Source organism: Macrobrachium nipponense, chromosome 21 (genome assembly GCF_015104395.2).
Source record: "Macrobrachium nipponense isolate FS-2020 chromosome 21, ASM1510439v2, whole genome shotgun sequence".
In the NCBI taxonomy this organism is placed as follows: Eukaryota; Metazoa; Arthropoda; class Malacostraca; order Decapoda; family Palaemonidae; genus Macrobrachium; species Macrobrachium nipponense.
Window position 1 is genome coordinate 41,528,372 of NC_087212.1, and position 20,465 is coordinate 41,548,836.

The 20,465-nt window shown below is 42.7% G+C and overlaps 1 protein-coding gene across 1 annotated transcript in view; it reads right to left on the reverse strand.

Moving 5' to 3' along the window:
• Positions 1-20,465, reverse strand: part of LOC135197961 (probable E3 ubiquitin-protein ligase makorin-1) — a 48,401-nt gene that overhangs the window by 17,291 nt on the left and 10,645 nt on the right. Inside the window, exon 4 of the mRNA XM_064225260.1 lies at positions 12,055-12,278. Coding sequence (XP_064081330.1) covers positions 12,055-12,278 — 224 coding nt within the window. The remainder of the gene's footprint in view (positions 1-12,054; positions 12,279-20,465) is intronic.

The window sequence follows — 20,465 nt, forward strand, 5'->3', positions numbered from 1 at the left end:
TACCTGGCAGATATATATATAGCTGAATCCCACCTTCGGATGGTGGGAAGAGACAGAATAGGATTTGTAGGAAACTTAAATTAAGTAGATGATATACACCTTGGTTCCTCACCTGTTAGCAAAGTAGACTCTGTGATTACTGTCACTTCAGCCTGCTTGTGCTTAATCAGAGTTGCCAGCCAGGTGGAGACCTGTAGTGCTGGTGCGCTCTGGATGCTCTGTCAACGGGGACGTGACCTCAATGTGACAAGAGCATAGAGCCATACAAATGAGGGCAACGAAGCAACTGACCACCACCTGACCAACTATCCAAGACCCCCTGAACACTAAGCTAAGAGATGGGAGGTCTTCACCAAAGCCTCACCACAACCAAAAAACACAACAACTAAAAACTAACCTAAACCTAACTAAGGGATAGGGAGAGAGCTACCTTCAGCCCCCAAGACTGTGTCTGCAGAAACGTATGGCCCAAGAGAACACAGTCTCGTATATCGTTCTCACATCTCTCAAGTAGTGTGAGGCGAATACTGAATTGCTCCTCCAAAAGGTGGCGTCAAGGATGTCCTTGATCGACCATGTTCCTTTGGAAGGCAAGCGAGGTTGCGACAGCTCTAACCTCGTGAGCTTTCACTCGCAAGAGGCTCAAATCGATCTGTGTGGAAGACGAATGAGCCTCTTTAATGACGTCCCTCAGAAAGAACGCCAAAGCGTTCTTGGATAATGGTATATCGGGTCGTTTAACCGAACACCAGAGATTATCTGAGGGACCTCGTACTTCTTTAGTCTTGTGGACATAAAACTTAGAGCCCTGACGGGGCACAGGACTCTCTCAGGTTCTTGGCCCACAAGGCTTGTCATACCCTTGATTTCAAAGCTCCTTGGCCAAGGGTTCGACGGGTTTTCATTCTTTGCTAAGAAAGTGGGACTCAAAGAGCAGACAGCATTGTCCCCTTTGAAGCCCACTCTCTTACAAATGGCCTGAATTTCGCTAACTCTCTTCGCCGTCGCCAGAGCAGTTAGGAAAAGAGCCTTCTTAGTCAAGTTCCTAAGAGACGCTTCATGTAGAGGTTCGAAAGGACTCGACATTAACAGTCTAAGGACTAAATCCAAGTTCCAAGAAGGAGGCCTCGCCTGAGGTATCTTGGGATGTCTCAAATGATCTCAGGAGATCGTGAAGATCCCTGTTATCAGACAGGTCTAGTCCTCTGTGTCGGAAGACTGCCGACAGCATACTCTTATATCCCTTGATGGTCGGGACAGCCAGCTTCTGTACATTTCTTAAAAATAGCAGGAAATCGGCTATCTGGCTCACAGAGGTAGTGGAAGAGGAAATTCCCTCCTTTCTACACCATGCCCTGAAGGAAGCCCACTTCGACTGGTAAACAGCTCTCGAGGACGTTCTCCATAGCATTGCGATCGCCTTTGCAGCTGCTTTAGAAAAACCTCTCGCTCTGGCCAGCTTTTCGATAGTCTGAACGCAGTCAGACCCAGAGCGGAGAGGTTTCGGTTGATATCTTGCGAAGTGGGGCTGCCTGAGTAGGATCTTTCCTCCAGGGCAATGTCCTCGGAAAGTCTATGATGAATGACATTACCTCCGTGAACCATTCTTTCGCGGGCCACATCGGGGCGATCAGGGTCAACCTCGTCCCCTCCGATGCCGCGAACTTCCTTACTACTTCCCCCATGATCTTGAATGGCGGGAAGGCATACAAGTCCAGGTTCGTCCAGTCCCAGAGCAGAGCGTCTATCGCGACTGCTCCCGGATCCAGCACAGGGGAGCAATAAAGAGGCAACCTCTTTGTTCTCGACGTCGCAAATAGGTCGACTAACGGACACCCCCACAGTCTCCAGAGCTCTTGACAGACGTCCTGGTCAACGTCCATTCCGTCGGCAAGATCTGATCTTGTCGGCTGAGAAGGTTCTGCTCTGACGTTCTGGACTCCTGCGATAAATCTCGTCAGGATCCTTATCCGTCTCGCTACTTGCCCACAGCATAATTCTCCCTCGCTAAATAAAAAAGAGGACGGGAGTGTGTACCTCCCTGCTTCTTTAGGTACGCAAGGGTGTGGTGTTGTCCGAGTTGACTTGGACTACTTTCTCTGCAACCTTTTGTTGGAAGAACTGTAGCGCCAGAAAAAACGCTGCTAGTTCCTTTACATTGATGTGCCAGGACACCTGTTCCCCCCGCCCCCCCCCCCCCCCTCCAGGTGCCTGACACTTCCTCCCTCCCAGTGTTGCTCCCCATCCCGACACCGAGGCGTCGGAAACAACACTAGGTCTGGGCTCAGAAGCTTTAGGGACAACCCCTCTCGAAACTTCCGAGGATCTAACCACGCCATCTTAGATGGTTCTTCACCGATTTGGTGATGAAAAGGGTCGCATTCAGATCCTCTCTGACTCTCCATTCGTCTGCTAAGAAAAACTGGAGAGGTCTGAGGTGTAGTCTTCCCAGGGAACAAACTTTTCCAGCGAGGAAATGGTTCCCAGCAGACTCATCCATTCCCTCGCCGAGCAAGCTTCCTTCCCCAGGAAGGCCGAAACTCTCTCTAAGCCTTGAAGCTGTCGTTCCTGGGACGGAAACGCTCGAAAAGCCACTGAATCCATCTGAATCCCCAGATAGTACACGATGGACTGTGTGGGGTCAGATGCGACTTTTCGAGGTTGACCAGAAGTCCCAGGGACTTCGCCAAGGCCAAAGTGAAGTGAAGGTCCTTCAGACACCTTTCTTCTGACGATGCTCTGATCAGCCAATCGTCGAGATACAGGGACACTCTTATTCCTGCAGAATGTAACCATCTCGCTACGTTTTTCATGAGCATGGTAAATACCATCGGAGCCGTGCTTAAACCGAAACAAAGGGCTCGGAATTGCCAAACTTTGTCCCTTAGCATAAACCTCAGAAACTCTTGAAAGAGGGTGGATAGGCACGTGAAAGTATGCGTCCTGTAGGTCCAAGGACACCATCCACGGTCGCCCGGTCTTAAGGCTCTAGAACCGACTGAGGTGTTTCCATCTTGAATTTTTTCTTTTCTACGAAAAGATTCAGGCTGCTTACGTCCAAGACTGGACGCCACCCCCGACGACTGCTTTGGTACCAGGAAAAGTCTGTTGTAGTATCCTGGTGACCCCAGGTCTAAGACCTGCTCCACCGTCTTTTTCTTTGCCTGATCATTTGATCCAAAAGATCTAAAGAACCGTGATGTTTCTCCCCTTGATACGACGGGGAAAGATCTCTGGGAGTCGTAGAAAGAGGAGGAGGTGGTCAAAGGGGATCTTGTACCCCTGTTCCACTATCTTGAGGGACCACGCATCTGTATCTCTCTCTCTCCACGCACCCGCAAAGAACTTTAGCCTGGCTCCGACAGGCATCTGAAGGACTTTCTTCTCACTTAGAGGATTTAGGTTTGAAGGAACCTCTTCCTCTTGCAAGTCCTCTCCCTCGAGGAGCAGCTCTCGAGGGAGGAGCGCTACGAAAGGGTTTAACCTTCCTAGGAGGTCGTCCAGACGACGACGTGGTAGGGACTGCGGGACGTCTTGAAGACTGGGCCAAGAGATCCTGGGTAGCCTTCTCTTGTAGGCTCACTGCCAGGTCTCTTACCATAGCCTGGGGGAAGAGATGGCTCGAAACGAGGTGCAAAGAGAAGCTCTGCTTTCTGCGATGCAGAAACAGACCTCGCTGTAAAATTGCAGAAAAGCGCTCTCTTCTTGAGGAAAGCAGTGCCGAAATGAGACACTAACTCTTCCGAACCATCCCTGACGGCCTTGTCCATGCATGACAACACATTGGACAGCTCCCCCAGACTCAAAGAATCAGGACTCTAGATTGAAGATCCAGGACTCCTCAGGCACCAGTCTAGGAAGTTAAAGACTTCCAGAGTCTTTAACAGACCTTTCATGTGATGGTCGATCTCCGTTGGTGTCCATGAAATCTTAGCGGGCGACGATTAAAGGGATCTCTCTGGGCGTTCTACCAGACTAGCAAAGTCCCCTTGGGAAGAAGACGGGATCTTAACTCCTACTTCAGCTTTGGTCTCATACCAAATGCCGCCTTTCCCACTGAGTCTTGAAGGAGGAAGGGCGAAAGTCGACTTGCCCTGATCCTTCCGACGTTCCATCCAATCCTGCAATTTCTTGAATGCTCTCTTAGTGGACAAGGAAGTCTTCATCTCACCACTTCCGAAACCTTGCCCGACTTCGAAGACGAAAACTGAGAGGGAGGAGACTTAGGAGCTGCAGGCTGGAACTTCTCACCAAACAAAGAACGTAAAAGACGACCAGCACCTTGTAGTCGGAAACCGACGAAACTGACGGCTGTTCTTCCTCCACTGAGTCCACCGGACTACTAAGCTCTCCTTCCTCCCGAAGAGGCAAAGGAGATTGAACCTCTGGAGAGGGCGTGCGCCCAACGGGTCTAGCCTTCAACAAAGGCTTTCGAGGATGACTAATATCAGCCTCTTCAAAGCGACCGACCTTCTGTCGATCTTTAGAGCTCGAACCACGAAGAGCGTCCTGACCGCGCTGCGCGTCAAGAGAGGTTACTCTTGGTCTCTCTCGAGGAGCGTCCTTACGTTTCACGCTCAAGCGTCCAGCTTTCACTTTCAAAGCGTCCTTCTGAGCGCTCTCGAAAGCCTTCTCCACAGGCAAAGCGTCAAGCAAAACATCCCGACGAGTGTCTTCAAAAGCGTCCTGCCGAGCGTCTTCAAAAGCGTCCTCCAAGGCGTCCTGTCGAGCGTCCTCAAAGGCGCCCTGACGTGCGGGCGGAGACAGAGACGAACGACGGAGAAACGGAGAAGGAGACTGCCTCGTCCTCTTGACAGGCAGTCTAGCGTCCTTCCTTCGTTTAGGCTCAACTGCTGCTGGGCGAGTCTTCCGAGCCATTAAAGGCCGACAGAATTGGTCTTGAAGCGACGCAAGAATACTCTTCGTAGGTGAAGAACCGAGAGGGAGGTGAAGGGCTGCGCCTGCGAGAAGACGAGGGGCGGGGGGACGCCTCCTTCCTTCTCAAAGGTACAGCAACCTGCCTCTCCAAGGCGCGAGAGAAGCGCTTCTCAGCGTCGTCCTCGGACGACGTCCTACCTCTCTTCTGTGGAGGAAACGCGTCATACGACGCAGGCGAAGACCGCAACGAGAGCGGACGTAAAGCGTCCTCCCTAGGAAAAGTCCTTTTCAACGGACGCGAGTCACTCCGAGCGCTCCACCCCTTGCGCGGGGAGGGCGCCTCGGAGGACGAAAAACAGTCCTTAAGGATGCGAGCCTGAGCACGCTCCTTGGCAGCCTGGGAAGTAGCAACAGGTCCTGCCGAAGGGACGCCAGATCGGTGGGGAGCCCCTGTAACCCTCTTGCGGCTTTCGACATGCCCCACTCCCTGAGTTCTGGGAGTCCGACAGAGGTCTAGACCTAGAGGCATTATGGGGCCGATCTGACGCCCCCTCCACAACACTAGGGGCACGATCACACACTTTACTCGAGCCGTTTTCAAGGGCCAACACTTTGGACTCTAGAGTGCGTAATGACTCTAGAATCAGAGAAAGGGCATTACCTTCTCCAGACACAGAACTAGGGCCCTCAAGCAACAACACAGGATTAGGTGAAGCAAATTCTACTGGTGTTAAAATAGGAGAAATGTTACTTCCCTTACCTTTCGTAGAACCGCTCTTGGAGGAAGACCTCCTGATCCTATCGCGCTCCAACTTACGCCGATAGGATTCATACACCTTCCATTCATCCTCAGTCAAACTTTTGCATTCAATGCAACGATCAACCAGCAACAAACATGCCCCCTACACCCCATACATACTGTGTGGGGGTCTACCGATGATTTCGGTAGCCTCACCTTGCAATCACTTCTCACACACACTCTGAAGCTCACTGAACTTGATCCCGACATCACGTTCATAGAAAAGCCAATCCAAAAATCCAAAAAAAAACAGGTCCACTAATCGCGTATGCCAATCCAACAATCCAGAGTCAAAACCAAAAGTCATCCAGATACTTATAACGAGTCAAAATCCAAAAAATCCTGGGCGGAGGTCTGTAAACAGGTGTTTACCGACCGGCGACAGAAAAAAAATATGAATAGAAAATGGGAATGGTTCCTGATATCCGCCTCCCAGCGGCGGGAATGGTACTACCACCTTGGCCGCCCACTGCGTGTGCCGCGAGTTTTGAAATTCTGTCGGACTTCGGAGAATACAGCTATATATATATCTGCCAGGTAAGTTTCATGAACAAAATAAATATTTTTTTAAATATTCCACTTGAGATGTGTCTACCAAGTGAATCCTTTTAATCAAAACAATTTGACACTTGGCATGCACATATTCCTTACTCTTACTATGCTTGAAAGACTTACATGTAATAGCTTGATCATTTTTTATACAACTGTGTATTTACATTCGTATTCGATAAGACACTCATGAGATCAGATTATACTAGAGGTAAGAAGTGCAAGCGTAAATCTTTATCAAAGCTAGACAATGCTTATCTCCTTAGCAAATAGTTTAGTGTTCACATTCCTCAATAGATGGCATTGTGCTTTGTTTACAATTTGACGGCAACATTCAAATGCCCCGTGATCGCAGAAATTCATTAATTATTTTTTTCATCTCACTGCGCTCTACTGCTAAAATAAAAGACGAAGAAACTAATAGCAATAATTATGAAATACCAAATTTAGAATATGAGTCACTGCTTAAATAATGTGCAGGTTTTGAGAAGAGTTTAGTCCTGTATTGACTTACTAGTAGGCTACTTCTTGAATGTAGACTAAATGTGTTAAATAAGTACACTATATTCTAAAGAAAAATCACAATTTGTCGTAAATTGTATTTTTCCTAACTATACAAACCTGAGGTCCTTTACATAAGGAATTACTTACGGCTATTGAATCTTGAACAAAGTGGTTAGGCAGTAACTACCGTGGGGCAGGGTAGCCTGCCTGGATGTAAACACTCCATTTTGCCTTTCGGCCCAGGTTCAGATTGAGGGGTGGCATGAGGTGGACATTTATGTAAAGGACCTCAGGTTTGCATAGTTAGGAAAAATACAATTTACAACAAATTGTGATTTGTTCCGACACATAATACAAACCCTCTGTCCTTTACATAAGGAAGACTCACTGATTGGTGGAAGGAATCTAAGTGAGCCTCTAGAACTGACTGGAGTTCTGCGCACCTAGGCTGCTACTCCTGGTCGTAAGAGCGAGGAGGAGTGCCCTGCTGCCTCTGACAACTTGATCGGAGTATAGGAGCTGCATGATCATGTCAGACTTCTGGGCCTTTTCGAAATGTGAGGGATCGTGACTCATCTGAAAAAGGGCTGTGAAGAATATTTGCCGTCGGAGATATTAATGCAAAGTTCTGGGAAGGGTTTGCATTATTGTCAGTCTCCTTCCTCCCCTTGCTAGAGGAAGGAGCCGGATTGCTTCTATGATTCTGATAAACGCAAAAAGGATGCTTATGTATAAGCTTACCGCATCAATTGTCCGACCAGCCAGTTCGAGTCCTATCCTCAACCCGAAGGACGAGGAGTGGAGGGACGAGGCGTGGAAGGGGGAGAGCCAGTCACTCTCGCGTCCTTCTTACCTCTACAACTGCACACCATGGACGAGATGCAACTTGTCCTCTTGAAGGAGCTGGGTAAGCAAACGCATCTTGTAAGCATCCACCACTGGTCCAGGGAAATGAGGTTCCAAGAACCTGTGGGCAGTCCTGAAGGGAAAGAAAGATATGGTCGCAATGACCTATCCATCTTCCTGTCGGACATATTCTTTGGAGTGATGTCCAGTACCCATCCACTGGTCTATCCATCTGCAGCAAAGTCTCTTGCAGTCTTGTATCCCACTGCAGTGAAGTCTCTCGCGGTCTCGTATCCCACTGCAGCGAAGTCTCTCGTGGTCTCGTATCCCACTGCAGCGAAGTCTCTCACGGTATCGTCGTCTCCGCAGTGGATAAAGACACTGACGCTACATGGTGGGTGTCGATACTTATGGGTACCGGAACACGCCAGTAGGACAAAGTAATGACTGCTCTGGATCAACTGATACAAAGTCGACTGTGTAGCTCGTGACGGTCTCGGACGCTTCGACAGCTGCCGACTGAATGCGTTCAGTTGTGTGAGGCGAGCCGTCATGTATCCGAGGCGTAGTCACGTAACACTCGCCTTTTGAAGGGTTATGCCGAGAGACCATACAAATCGTCTATCTTGTTGCCACCGATGCTGGAAGGCAAGATGATGATTCTCTCAAGGCATGTGCCCATCAGACGAAAGTCAATTGCCTTCTAGAGACCGAGGTCCCTGATGGCAAGACAGAAGTTCTCATAGTAGTTGAATCTCAACTAAGGAGAAACAATACTATGTGCCGTTGAAGACGAAGGTGATAGGTGACTGCACACCTATGTCTTCACAGCTGAATCGAGAGAAGTTAACTCTCAAGATTCTGAACGTAGAAAAGTCCCACCGATGACACCAACCCGTGAAGACCGCTTAATCCCTGTTATTTTACAGAGGACTGAAAAAGCTAATCAGCTACTTCATTGCTGTTCGGTGAGAAGTTGGAGTTGCAATGAAAGCAGAGCGCTTTTCAGTAATGAAAACACAGGGATTGTACTGCCTGAAGAACCACTTCTCATGGGCTGGATCAGGGAGGACATTTATATACTTGGAAGTAGAGCTGGCAGGGCAGGGAACAGGCAATGTCTTCTGTTATTCATCTACAATTTGGGGTGGACAAAGAACAATTGCACCCCTATGAATAAGAGATGTATTTAGAAGACAAACTCAGATGTCTGAAAGAAATCATTCACTGCCGCTGAATGATATCTTGTCTGAAAATTCTTGCAACAGCAAAAGGTGATACAGTAGAGACAGTCATACGTGTATGTGAGAATTCCAGCCAACCAGAGACCTAAGTCTGTGATTGCCAGGCAGAGATTCGTTTCGGTAGTCAATCATCGCAGAGGACGAGAGACAATATCCGATTGTACATCTCGGAGAGCCAGCTGGTACTGGGCTGCGGTAGGCAGGGCTGGCAGGCAGCCCATACACCGCTAGCTCTCACTCACTCGTCATCCTGAGTTGCCATGTAATCCATTCCAAGAGGGATGTGTTTGGCTAGAACCATCGAGCGCAATTCAAGCATTTGCATTTTAACCAAAACGGATTTCGGTGAATGCAAACCCAGTGGTGGTGTTGTTATAACAATACCATAAGTATCTCAAAATCGAAACTGGTAACTCCTGGGAGGTTTGCAGGGCAGTCCCGAGTTGCAGTTCAATTAAGAAGATACTATTCGTCTCAGTCACAACCCGTAGTTAACTACGGTATGCGGTTACACCTCGGACAATTAAACTGATAACAGAAGCATATGTCGCGTGCCATATACGTAGTATATTTGTAGGTTCCTGTACATAGACCTCCAGCCTAAATTCTCTTCCATTCGAGGAAAAAGAATAAGGACTGGAAGCCGACCCTCTTCATTCTCTAAAGAAGAGAGCGAATGTAAAGTTTTCCCGAAGGAAGACTTCTACAGTGATAACAGGATACCAAAGACGATAGTTCAAGCTGATCTGGATGTTCCCACCCGTTCTTCTCTATCCTGGGGTTGGCTGCCTACTGAGGCGACGAACCGTCAGGTCCATCCAGGCTGAGTCCCTCTCGAGATATTCTTCCTTCAGCAGCAGTACTTCCTTCGAACGCTAGAAATTCCAGGAATTCGAGTATTCGGCAAGATTCCCGATTATCGTAGTAACAATTATCTGGGATTCTCGTCTCGCCCACTCTGGACCATGGTTTCGCCAAAGTGTTTGTAGATCGTAGAAGACCAGAACACTCAGAGAGTGCTAGAAACTCCGAAGAATTTTGAGCACTCAGCGAACCCCCCCCCTCAACGACGGGGACTTACGTCCGGTAGGACCGAAAGGTCCCCCCAGGAACGCAGTCCCCGACGCGGAATCCTATGGAGAACGCTCTGCAGGATCCCTCCCCTTCCCATCGCAGTCATAGGGAGAGAGGGAATGGGGGAGGAAGACTGGACGCTCTCGCTCACCTTCCCAGCGGAACTAGCAGTTGGAGAAGCGAGTACGGGCAGCCATCACCGTGCGATGATGGCCGCTCAGAGTCTATGAAAACGTTACCGTCTAGAGAAAACGTTTTCCCGAGGAAGGTTACGAAACTTGTACTGTGGGCTAAACGTCTGCCACCACCGTGACCATCGTCTGGGTGGGGCTGAGCATGCACCTGACAGGAGAGAGCCGATACCGTCCTCCGACGCCTTCCAGTCCTCGTCGAGGTCAAAACCTCTTAAGAGGATTGAAGGGGGAGCCCACCCTGGTCTCTGCGTGCGTGGTCCAGCAGGACCGTCATGTGAACAGCGGTGATGGTCACTCCGAGAGTCTGGGAAGCGTCATCGTCCTCGCCAGCTCCCACGATCTCCTCCAACCACTTGAGCGAGGATCTGTTGGTCCCAAGTCCAAACCAGGCTCGTGGCCAGACCGTAAGAAGTGCATTCATCACGGTCACTCTTGTTCACCTCGTTCCTCCTGGTGTAGCCTGAGGAGGTTGAAGGGACAGGTGAGAGAGACCAGACGCTCCTACCCTGCCTACTAGCAGAACCAGTAGGTTGGGAGGACTGCAGGCGATCACCAACTCCCGGTGGCGATCAAGCTGCAGGTCTGGACCAGCGGTCTTCTTGCGGAGAAGCACTGAACCAAGGATGGAGCGTCGGCCTCTTGCGTCAGGGGAGCTGCTACAAGCGCTCCTCCCCTGCCTACCAGCAGAACTGGTAGGCTGGGAGGACTGCAGGCGATCACCAACCCACAGTGACGATCGAGCTGCAGTCTAGACCAGCGGTCTCCTCCCGGAGAAGCGCTGGACCGAGGACAGTAGCGTCGGTCTCGTCCATCAGGACCAGGTTGCACATATTTCACAGGAGAAAGATCAAGTATAATATTTATCCCTAAAATATAAGCAATACTCAAGTGTCATATCTCTTCTCCTCAATGAGAAAAACAAGACCAAAGTGACACAACACAGTACATAAAAAGTCCAGTCCAAATGCAAAGAAACGGATGGCAAGCTACTCATCCTGTCCAACAAGCACAAAAGGAGAGAGCAGGGAAGCATGACCCACTCCATGGCTGCTAAAGAAAAACTAGCTTGAGTTATGTGTAAATAGGTGAGAGGGGGGTTATTCCTCCACTTGACCCCCTTAACCACTCATTACCAAGTTCAACAACTGTATCAGCTTGCGCTGAAGGTTACTCCTATTGTAAAAGGGACGTCACGAACAAATACAGGTTCTTTGCCCTCTTCCCAACCAGGCATTTATTCCATTAAGTAACTTGGACACAACAGAATGAAGAATGATGTGGAGTAGGTATATGGAAGCATTCTTTTCTTAAGATAAGGGTTGATGCAACCAGATATTTAACAAATGGGACAGGGGGTCTTACAATTAATGGGCTTTTATTAATAAAAAAAATGTGCTATTCTTCACAAGAACTTTGAAATACATTTTACCATTTTAACTCTACTAGAAAAACCATGGTATAAGCAGAATGTCTTAGAAATAAATCATAATTTAGCAGACAACAGGCTTGCCATTTATTAATAAAATTTTAAAACATAAAGGGTAAAACTACTTAAATGACATGTAAAATAGTTGTCTTGATAAACTGCTGTGAATTTTAAGCAAAACATCAGCTTCTGTTTAGAGAAAATGTGGTATAACAAGAAGCAAAAAAATCTATAGGAAAAGTGTTCTCACTGCTTTTCAGCGAAATCTAATTTATATATAATTTTTTTTCTTAATTTCTCAACAATTACAGTATACTTCTCTTTTAGCTTTAAAAGAAAATTCTTCAATGACACAAATATTCCCAATTAGTCTATATAAAACTATGAGTTGTACTAATGTAATTTATGTATACTTACCAAGTAGTTACTTAGAAACTACAGCTATGTAACTGAAACTACACTATGTAACTACTTGGTAAGTTGCATAGAAAAAATTTTAATTTGCCTAACTTGTAGTTAACACCAAAGACTTATTCTTACCTCTTTGTGTATTCTTCTTTGTTCTTTATCATACGGATGTAAACATGCTAACTGACAAACCTCACACATGGACCCATGTATGTATGTACAATATTCGCCCAGCTGACAAACGCCTGACATTAGGAACATCGGACAGAGTTCACTGTCTGATGAATTTAAGTTGCTGGAGCTCTCTGAAGTTTTGTCTCCAGCGCCAGCAACTTGTGCGTATGAAACTTCATATTCTGTTAAAAGACAGAGAGCTCATTAAAAAATAAAATCACCACACAAAACATCCTAAAAATTATGATGATTCCCACTGCATGGTTGACTTCTGACTGTGAAATTTAGCTTTGTTCTTAATAAATTGCAATTACTTCAAATTCTAATCCTCTTAAAGTGTTTAACAGAGGAAAAACTAAACTCTACAATAGGAAATATTAGGAATACAGGCTGAATATAATAATGATAATAAAGTGTAATGCAGTTACTCTTTTTAAAAACACCAAATGAACATGACATCTCAAATCAAATCAAATAAAAATAAAATCAGGATTAAAATCTACACAACACAATTGTTACAAATAAGAAAAAAACTATTTAATCTTCAAAACCTAAAAATATTCAGCACATCGTTACCATTAAGTTTTGTAAGGCACCACATAAACACAAAACAAATATGCTTGATTACAATAGTCTTGCTGTAGTAATATTTTCTGGTGAACCTTTTTAACCCTCTTGCGCACAGGCCGAAAATATAAGGGTGTAAGGTACACGATTTTTCCCCAGGGCCGAAAAGAACATGCGCATGGAAAAGTTTTTGGTAAAATTCAGTACGTCCAAATTATAACTGATATACGCTTCTGGTTAGTCTTATTATGTCGGCAAATGATTGAACTATTTCCTAAAGCAATCTGAACATCTTTACAAGGCTTAGAAATAATAAAAACGATGTGACGAATGTGAAATTTTTAAGGAAAATCTTTGATATTTTTGGGAAATAATAATGAAAAATATAATAATTAGGTTTGGGGAGTTTATTTTATACCTAAATTGTGTAGAAGGTTTGATCTTTTACATGGAAGCAATAATTTTGCTATAAATGTGTTTGCTAATGAGCTATAATTGATTAAAAAATGCTAATTTTTTACGGAGTGCAATTTTCAGATTTCCCAACCTTCTTACAATGTTGACATTTTGTATCATAGCTAAGTAAGCTAGCGGCGTCAGGTTTGCGTTTTCTTCGAGATTCGTCATTTGTCAACCCAATGGCGTCAACTACGTTTTCTATGATTAATGCGTTTTTTTTCGTGAACTTTTCCCGAAAATAACTTACATATGACGTGCCCGGCGCGTCATCTGTGCACTTACAGAAAAAATTTATTGACTCGCTACCTGTCATCAGGTCACAAGAGGGTTAACATACTGCAATTTTAATTTTGTCATTTAACCCTTAAACGCCGACTGGACGTATTTTACGTCGACATTTTTTGTCTCTCGGGTGCCGACTGGACGTATTTTACGTCGACATACAAAAGTTTTTTTAAAAATTCGCGGAAAAATACTTTTAGGCCTACCAGCCGAAAACTCTTGAATCACGCGCCTTGGGGGATGCTGGGAGTTCACGGATCAAGGTGTTGTTTTGTTTACAATCGTTACGCAGGCGCGCAAGCGCGAATTTCTTTCTTGCCGCACTAAAAAGTATCTGTGACACATCTCGGAAATTATTTCGTCACTTTGACATAATTTTTTTACCATTTTAAATTAGCCGTTACATAGAGTATTATATATGAAAATGTGCGCATTTTTATGTAGAATACAACAAAAAAATACTCATGATTGTAGCTTTTATCAGTTTTAAGATATTTTCATATAAATAACGATAAGTGCCAAAATTTCAACCTTCGGTCAACTTTGACTACCGAAATGGTCGAAAAACGCAATTGTAAGCTAAAACTCTTATATTTAAGTAATATTCAATCATTTAACTTAATTTTGCAACTAATTGGAAGTCTCTAGCACAATATTTCGATTTATGGTGAATTTATGAAAAAACTTTTTCCTTACGTCCGCGCGGTAACTCTTCCGAAAATAATCATACATGCGATTGTGGTAATGTTTGCACCATTTTAAATTAGCCGTTACATAAAGTTTTATATATGAAAATGTGCGCAATTTCATGCACAATACAACTAAAAACAACCCATGGTTGTAGCTTTTTATAAATTTTGAAAATTTTGATCATTTTCATATTAAAAAATGATAAGTGACAAATTTTCAACCTTCGGTCAATTTTGACTCTACCGAAATGGTCGAAAAACGCAATTGTAAGCTAAAACGCTTATATTCTAGTAATATTCAAGCATTTACCTTAATTTTGCAACAAATTGGAAGTCTCTAGCACAATATTTCGATTTATGGTGAATTTATGAAAAAAATAACATTTTCTTTACGTCCGCGCGGTAACTCTTCCGAAAAAATCATACGTGCAATTGTGGTAATGTTTGCACCATTTTAAATTAGCCGTTACATAACGTTTTATATATGAAAATGTGCGCAATTTCATGTATAATACAACAATAAATAGTTGAAGGTTGTAGCTATTCTCATTTTCGAAATATTTGCATATAAATCACGATAAATAGAAAAAAAACCACGTTCGGTCAAATTTGACTCTACCGAAATGGTCGAAAAACGCAATTGTAAGATAAAACTCTTACAGTCTAGTAATATTCAGTCATTTATCTTCATCGTGAAACAAATTCGAAGTCTCTAGCACAATATTTAAATTTATGGTGAATTTTTAAAAAAAAACTTTCTTCCCTCCGCGCGATTCTCCGCCACAAATCTCCGAAATGCGTAAGTCCATTCTCGGAATATTTGCTCCGTTTCATATTAGGCATTTCATAGAGTTTTATATATGAAAATGTGCGCAATTTCATGTAGAATAAAACGAAAAATATTTGAAAGTTGTAGCTTTTCTTATTTCCGAAATAATTGCATATAAAAAAATATATATAAAAAATTCGACATTCGGTCAACTTTAGCTCGTCAGATATGGTCGAAAACTGCATTTGTAAGCTAATATTCTTACAGTATAGTAATATTCAATCATTTGTCTTCATTCTGAAACATATTGGAAGTCTCTAGGACAATATTTAGATTTATGGTGAATTTTTGAAAAAAATATGTGTTTACGTAAGCGCGTTACGAATTCATGCATTATTTTGTGATAATATTTTCTCTGTGTTGCTTTTATCGTTTTACAATTTGTTATATACCAAATGATTGAAAATTTAGTGTACATTACAACGAAAAAAAAAAGTAACTTGTTACCTTCAACCGTTTTGCGCACAGCGCGATTTGAATACAATTATATATGAAATTTCGTTTTTGCGCTATCATATATCGCATTATTTATATATGATAATGATAATTTTTTTCATTTCTGATGGTTGCATACTAAACTTCAAGCAATGAGAAAAAAAGGAGCCAAAAATGAACTCTTAATCTTGAAAACTAAGCGCGCTGTGATTTTTTGAAAAAAATATTTTTTCCGCTTACGCGCTCACTCTCAAACCCCTCCGGCACACGGGAGTCATTTTTTTATTTACCGCTCCGGCGTTTAAGGGTTAATGTCAGGATGGTTTTAGGAGTGCAAAATACTGGTATCACTGATATGCAACATTTGATGACCATTCTGTTGACTATCTCCTGCAACATTTGGTTGAACAACATTCTGTTGACTATCTCCATTATTCTGCCATGGGAGTGAATCTTGGTGACTACATATATTTTTTTTAATTATATTTTTGGTTAGTTATTTTAACTTAGTACATAAACTTCATTAAGAGATCACATACAAGAGTTTATCACTGTCTAGCAAAGGTAACATTCTTCTTGAGTAAGGAAATACCTATAGTAACCAAACCTTTGGCCTCTAAGAGACAGTAAATTTCTGAGCTTTATTTCAGGAATAAATAGTATTTCCGTCACTGGGAAATACAGTAATTTAAAGCAAGCAAGATGCTAGATTCTCTTACTGCCTGGTATGAGTAAAAGTATCATATACTGTTAGTCTGGGAACATAAAAATTCAATGTCTAATGACTAACTATGAATCACTTTTTAATCACTTTAAACCGGAGCGTTTACATTCTTGTCAGAATTCTTCACAACCACCCACTTAGATGTGGAAAGGCTAGGTGGGTTTCCACTACAACAGTAGGTAAGTATTCAAATAATCAATTATATCAAGAAAATTATCATTATGTATTTGGAATGAATCTTACCTACCTGTAAAAGTTAGCCAATGACCATTGAATGAGAACGGTGGGTTAGTGTAGCCAGTGAAACAACGTTCAGCGAAGCAAACTAAAAGCTTTTTAATGAGGGAAAAAGCTTCTCAACATTTCTGTCTGTTGTGTAATCCTTACTGGCACTGTCACAAGAAGTTGGAACCACAACAGGGTGTAAGGCCCTCGTAGTGAGACTTGTCAAAATATCCTTACAGAGGAAACGTACTAGTGACACCTGTGCCCGAGTTAAAAGCCCATCACTGACAGTCCAAAACTAAAGACCACTACCACCTTCACATATGGTGCGCTTCTATAGTACACCAATGTGTGCCTTCACGCTTCCAAAATTCAACAGCGCAATTTCCAAACAACTAACAATAATTTAGCCAGGAAGGTTACTTTCATATTTGATTCAGGAGAAATGTTCCTGCCGTAACAACAGAACTAAGGGCTTTACAAATCATGCCAAATTTGAACATTTGGCGAATAATATGAGTTGACAACAGTTACGTCTCCCCTGAGCTGCATGACAACCTTCTCTAGCAAAAGTTTTAAAGATACATATAAAGATGTGCTTACTGTATAGAAGCCATAAGGATATTTTAAAAAATGGTAAAAGCTCAGGAATCGATAGTGTGTGCAATGACTTATGCATTCTTGGATATAGGAGTGTTTGGTCTCCTAACACCGGACATAGGAATGTTTGGTTTCCCAACATCACAGATAAATACTAACGCCTCCTCTTAGAGGGTAAAGGTAAACACTTGAAAAGAATTCTAACTAGACAAGACAGCTACTTCCCTGCCTACCAAAGCAGTTAAATTAAGAACTGTCACAAATCTTGGAAGGGCTTTCACTTACAATCTTTTCCCTAAGCAATGAAAGAAAAGAGAGGTTGCCACTAGAACAAAGCCCACATATAAGAAAGAGCTTGAAGTTCCCTAATTTAAAACCTTAAGAGTTCTAACTGAACACAAGACAGCCAACTCAGTATTGCCTACCAAAGCAGCTAAATTAGGCACTTGTCACAAATCTGAAAAGAGCTCTCACTTCTATATCTTCTCTTAGCAATGAAAGAAAAGAGAGGGGTTCCCACTAGAACAGGGCTCTCCAAACTATGGCCCGCCACGTAATTTCATCCGGCCCGCCAAACAAATTCCTGTGTGGTGGCCTTGAAAATATAATTATTGCACAATTGGCATCGCTGAATTATTCGATGCTGAAAATCTTCCAACTCAATTTCAAATGGAAATTATTGATCTCCAGGCAGATGACAGACTGAAAGATAAGTATAGAGAAGGAAATCTGATTGAGTTTTATAAATGCCTGCAGCCAGATCAGTTTCCAAATTTGATAAAGTTTGCTTGTAGTTTTATGTCCATTTTTGGTACAACATACTTGTGTGAACAAACATTTTCCAAAATGAAGTACGTGAAATCTAACTATTGAACAAATTTGTGTGATGATCATTTGAAATCAATTCTTACAATTGGCTCATCTAATCTGGAACCTGTTTTCAATGAAATTTTGAAGTCAAAACGTCAATATCATTCGTCACACTAATTTGGTTGCATAAAACTAAAGGCAGTAATCTATTTAGTTTAACCTGATTTTTTCCAACAAGATATGTTTTAATTTTTCCATGTTTATACTCTAATATTTGAGGAAATTAAATTACTGGCACTGATTTGTTTTTTTTTTCTTTTTTTTTCCTTTGGCCCCCATAAATGGGGGAAATATATAATGTGGCCCTTACATTGAAAAGTTTGGAGACCCCTGCACTAAAACATAGCCTACATACAAGAAAGGGTATTGAAACAGCAAGAACTAAAAGAAAGGCGTCTTCAAAATTCTTAAGTGATGCTTAATCAAAAATGCTTAATCAAAAGGCTCAGACTGAGGTTATGTTATAATCTGGAGGATTATGTATAAATTTCATTGTAAACCAAGACAGGAAGATTGAAATTTCCAGCACAAAATACCCTCTTCAAACTTTAAATTGTGAGCATTATTCCAGTCAGCATGATGCAGAACTGAATGCAATGTAAAGCAGGATCCTTTGTTTGCATACCCGAGAAACGGGCAGGACTTAAATCAGGCTATCTAGTGAACGGGTGCTGGACAAGCACCAAAATCAATAAACTGACCACTGTCATTGATGATTAAGTCGATCAGTGGAGGGCTTTGTAGACTTAAGGACTGCTAGAAATGCCCCTAGCTTGTAACAGATAATGACAATCCCTGCAAGGTCAGATGAAGCATGTGAAAGTTTGATAGAATCTTCTCAAATAAGACTGTCTGAAAACGTCTATCCAAATGGAAGATGAGGAGCATCTACCACCAAGAAAGGAAGTCAGGGGAACCATTCCCTTTAGGGCCACCAACAACCTATCAAAACCATCCTTGTGTTCTACAAAGCTCATAACAGCATAAAGAGGAAAAGCATAAAGGTCTAGACTACACCATTCTGAAGTTAGGGGTCAACTGCCCATGCCAAAGGATCCTGCATGCTGCAGGGCAGTAAACTGGGAGAGTGGTGTTTTAGGCAGTCATGAACAGATTGATGTTTGGGTCTCCCGAGAGGTTCCACAACTTCTGGCAAACCTGAAGAGAGGAGACTATCTGACTGAAGACATTGCCCCTTCAGCTGAGTTGGTCTTCATAACAATGTTTTTTCCTAAGACAAAGAGGTAAAAGAATGATGTTGCTGGGCTCTGTCCAAAGGAGAAGGAAGTTTCTTTGCTAGCCGGAACAAATCTCTTCATCTGTTTTCTTGTCGTCTCATGTAAGAATCGAAAAGTTGAACTGTCAGAAAAGATTGTGATCGTATTGTCTCTGACTAGATGTTCTGCTAGCCTAAGACCATTCCAAACTGTCAAAAGCTGTTAGGTTGTTTACCTTCCAACTCCCTGACAACAAATGGCCCCCAATCTGCCTCCAAGACATCTGAGTACAGAGTACAGGTTCTTGAGGTCTACAGACCAACCCATTCAAGTTCTCAAACGAGGCAGAAAATTGTCTATCTACCCTATATTTCTGTGTATATGACGATCTTTAGATAACACAAGGTAAAAAATTATGGTAAATTTACATGAATTTTTCTTAAATCTGTAGCATAAGATGACTGCTAAATTACAAAAACACTTGTTTATAGGTTAGCTTTTGGTTATCCTATATAGTCACGTTTTGAAGACTTCATTTTGAAGCTGATTTTAAGGGGCTGCATCATACACAATAGTATAAAATTAGCGTAATATTTACATGTCAGTATCATAATACAAAATACAAACATAACAAATACAGTAGAGACCCGGACCTTGATCGTATCAGATGTTGCATCCGAGCTCAACCACAAATCCGGAAACCGACCCAAGGAATCATAAAATTTTTGTAAACAAAAGTGGTTCGGTCAGTCACCGCAAATAGGCATTGTTACCATGCTCATTCGGTGAGGAAAATAGTAAGAACCACTACTGAACTTAAGATTATTGGAAATTATAATGAAAGAGGCATTCTGTGACAACCTTAAAATGCAGTGAGATTTTTAACGACAGGCTAACCCTTGAAGTGTCAATAGTTTTATCAATAAGTTGGCTACAGTCGCCACTATCACAAACTATCGACACTGTAAACAAAACATTTGTAAGCTAATAATGGTAAAATCTATAGGTTATTCATGTGAATCACTAGTGATACAACTTTTGATACTGTAAACAAAACAACTAATTACAGCAATTACCTTGGATAATAACCATAATTAGATGTTAGAATGAGCGAGTTCTCACTTTGTTGCAAGAGTAGGATCTCTATCCGTAATTCTAAAAGCCGAAAAGATCTATAAGACTAAACATAAATATTTTCTGGAGAAAATGATAATTTGAAAAAGTTAAACATATTTTACAGAATATAAGCATTATCATCATATGCCATTTGCATTCGATATTGTTTACATTCTCAAAATCTCGGCTGATTGAGCTATCGATATCTTCACTGCCATTGCACTTGGCTGGTAGAAGATATGTAATTTAAATACTTTCTTGTTAATCAACAGTTGGGTTTAGAAGTGGCACAATACTTAATTGTATAAGCATTAAGTGTGATTTCGCCTGCGCTTTTTTCTTCTTCTTTTCATGGT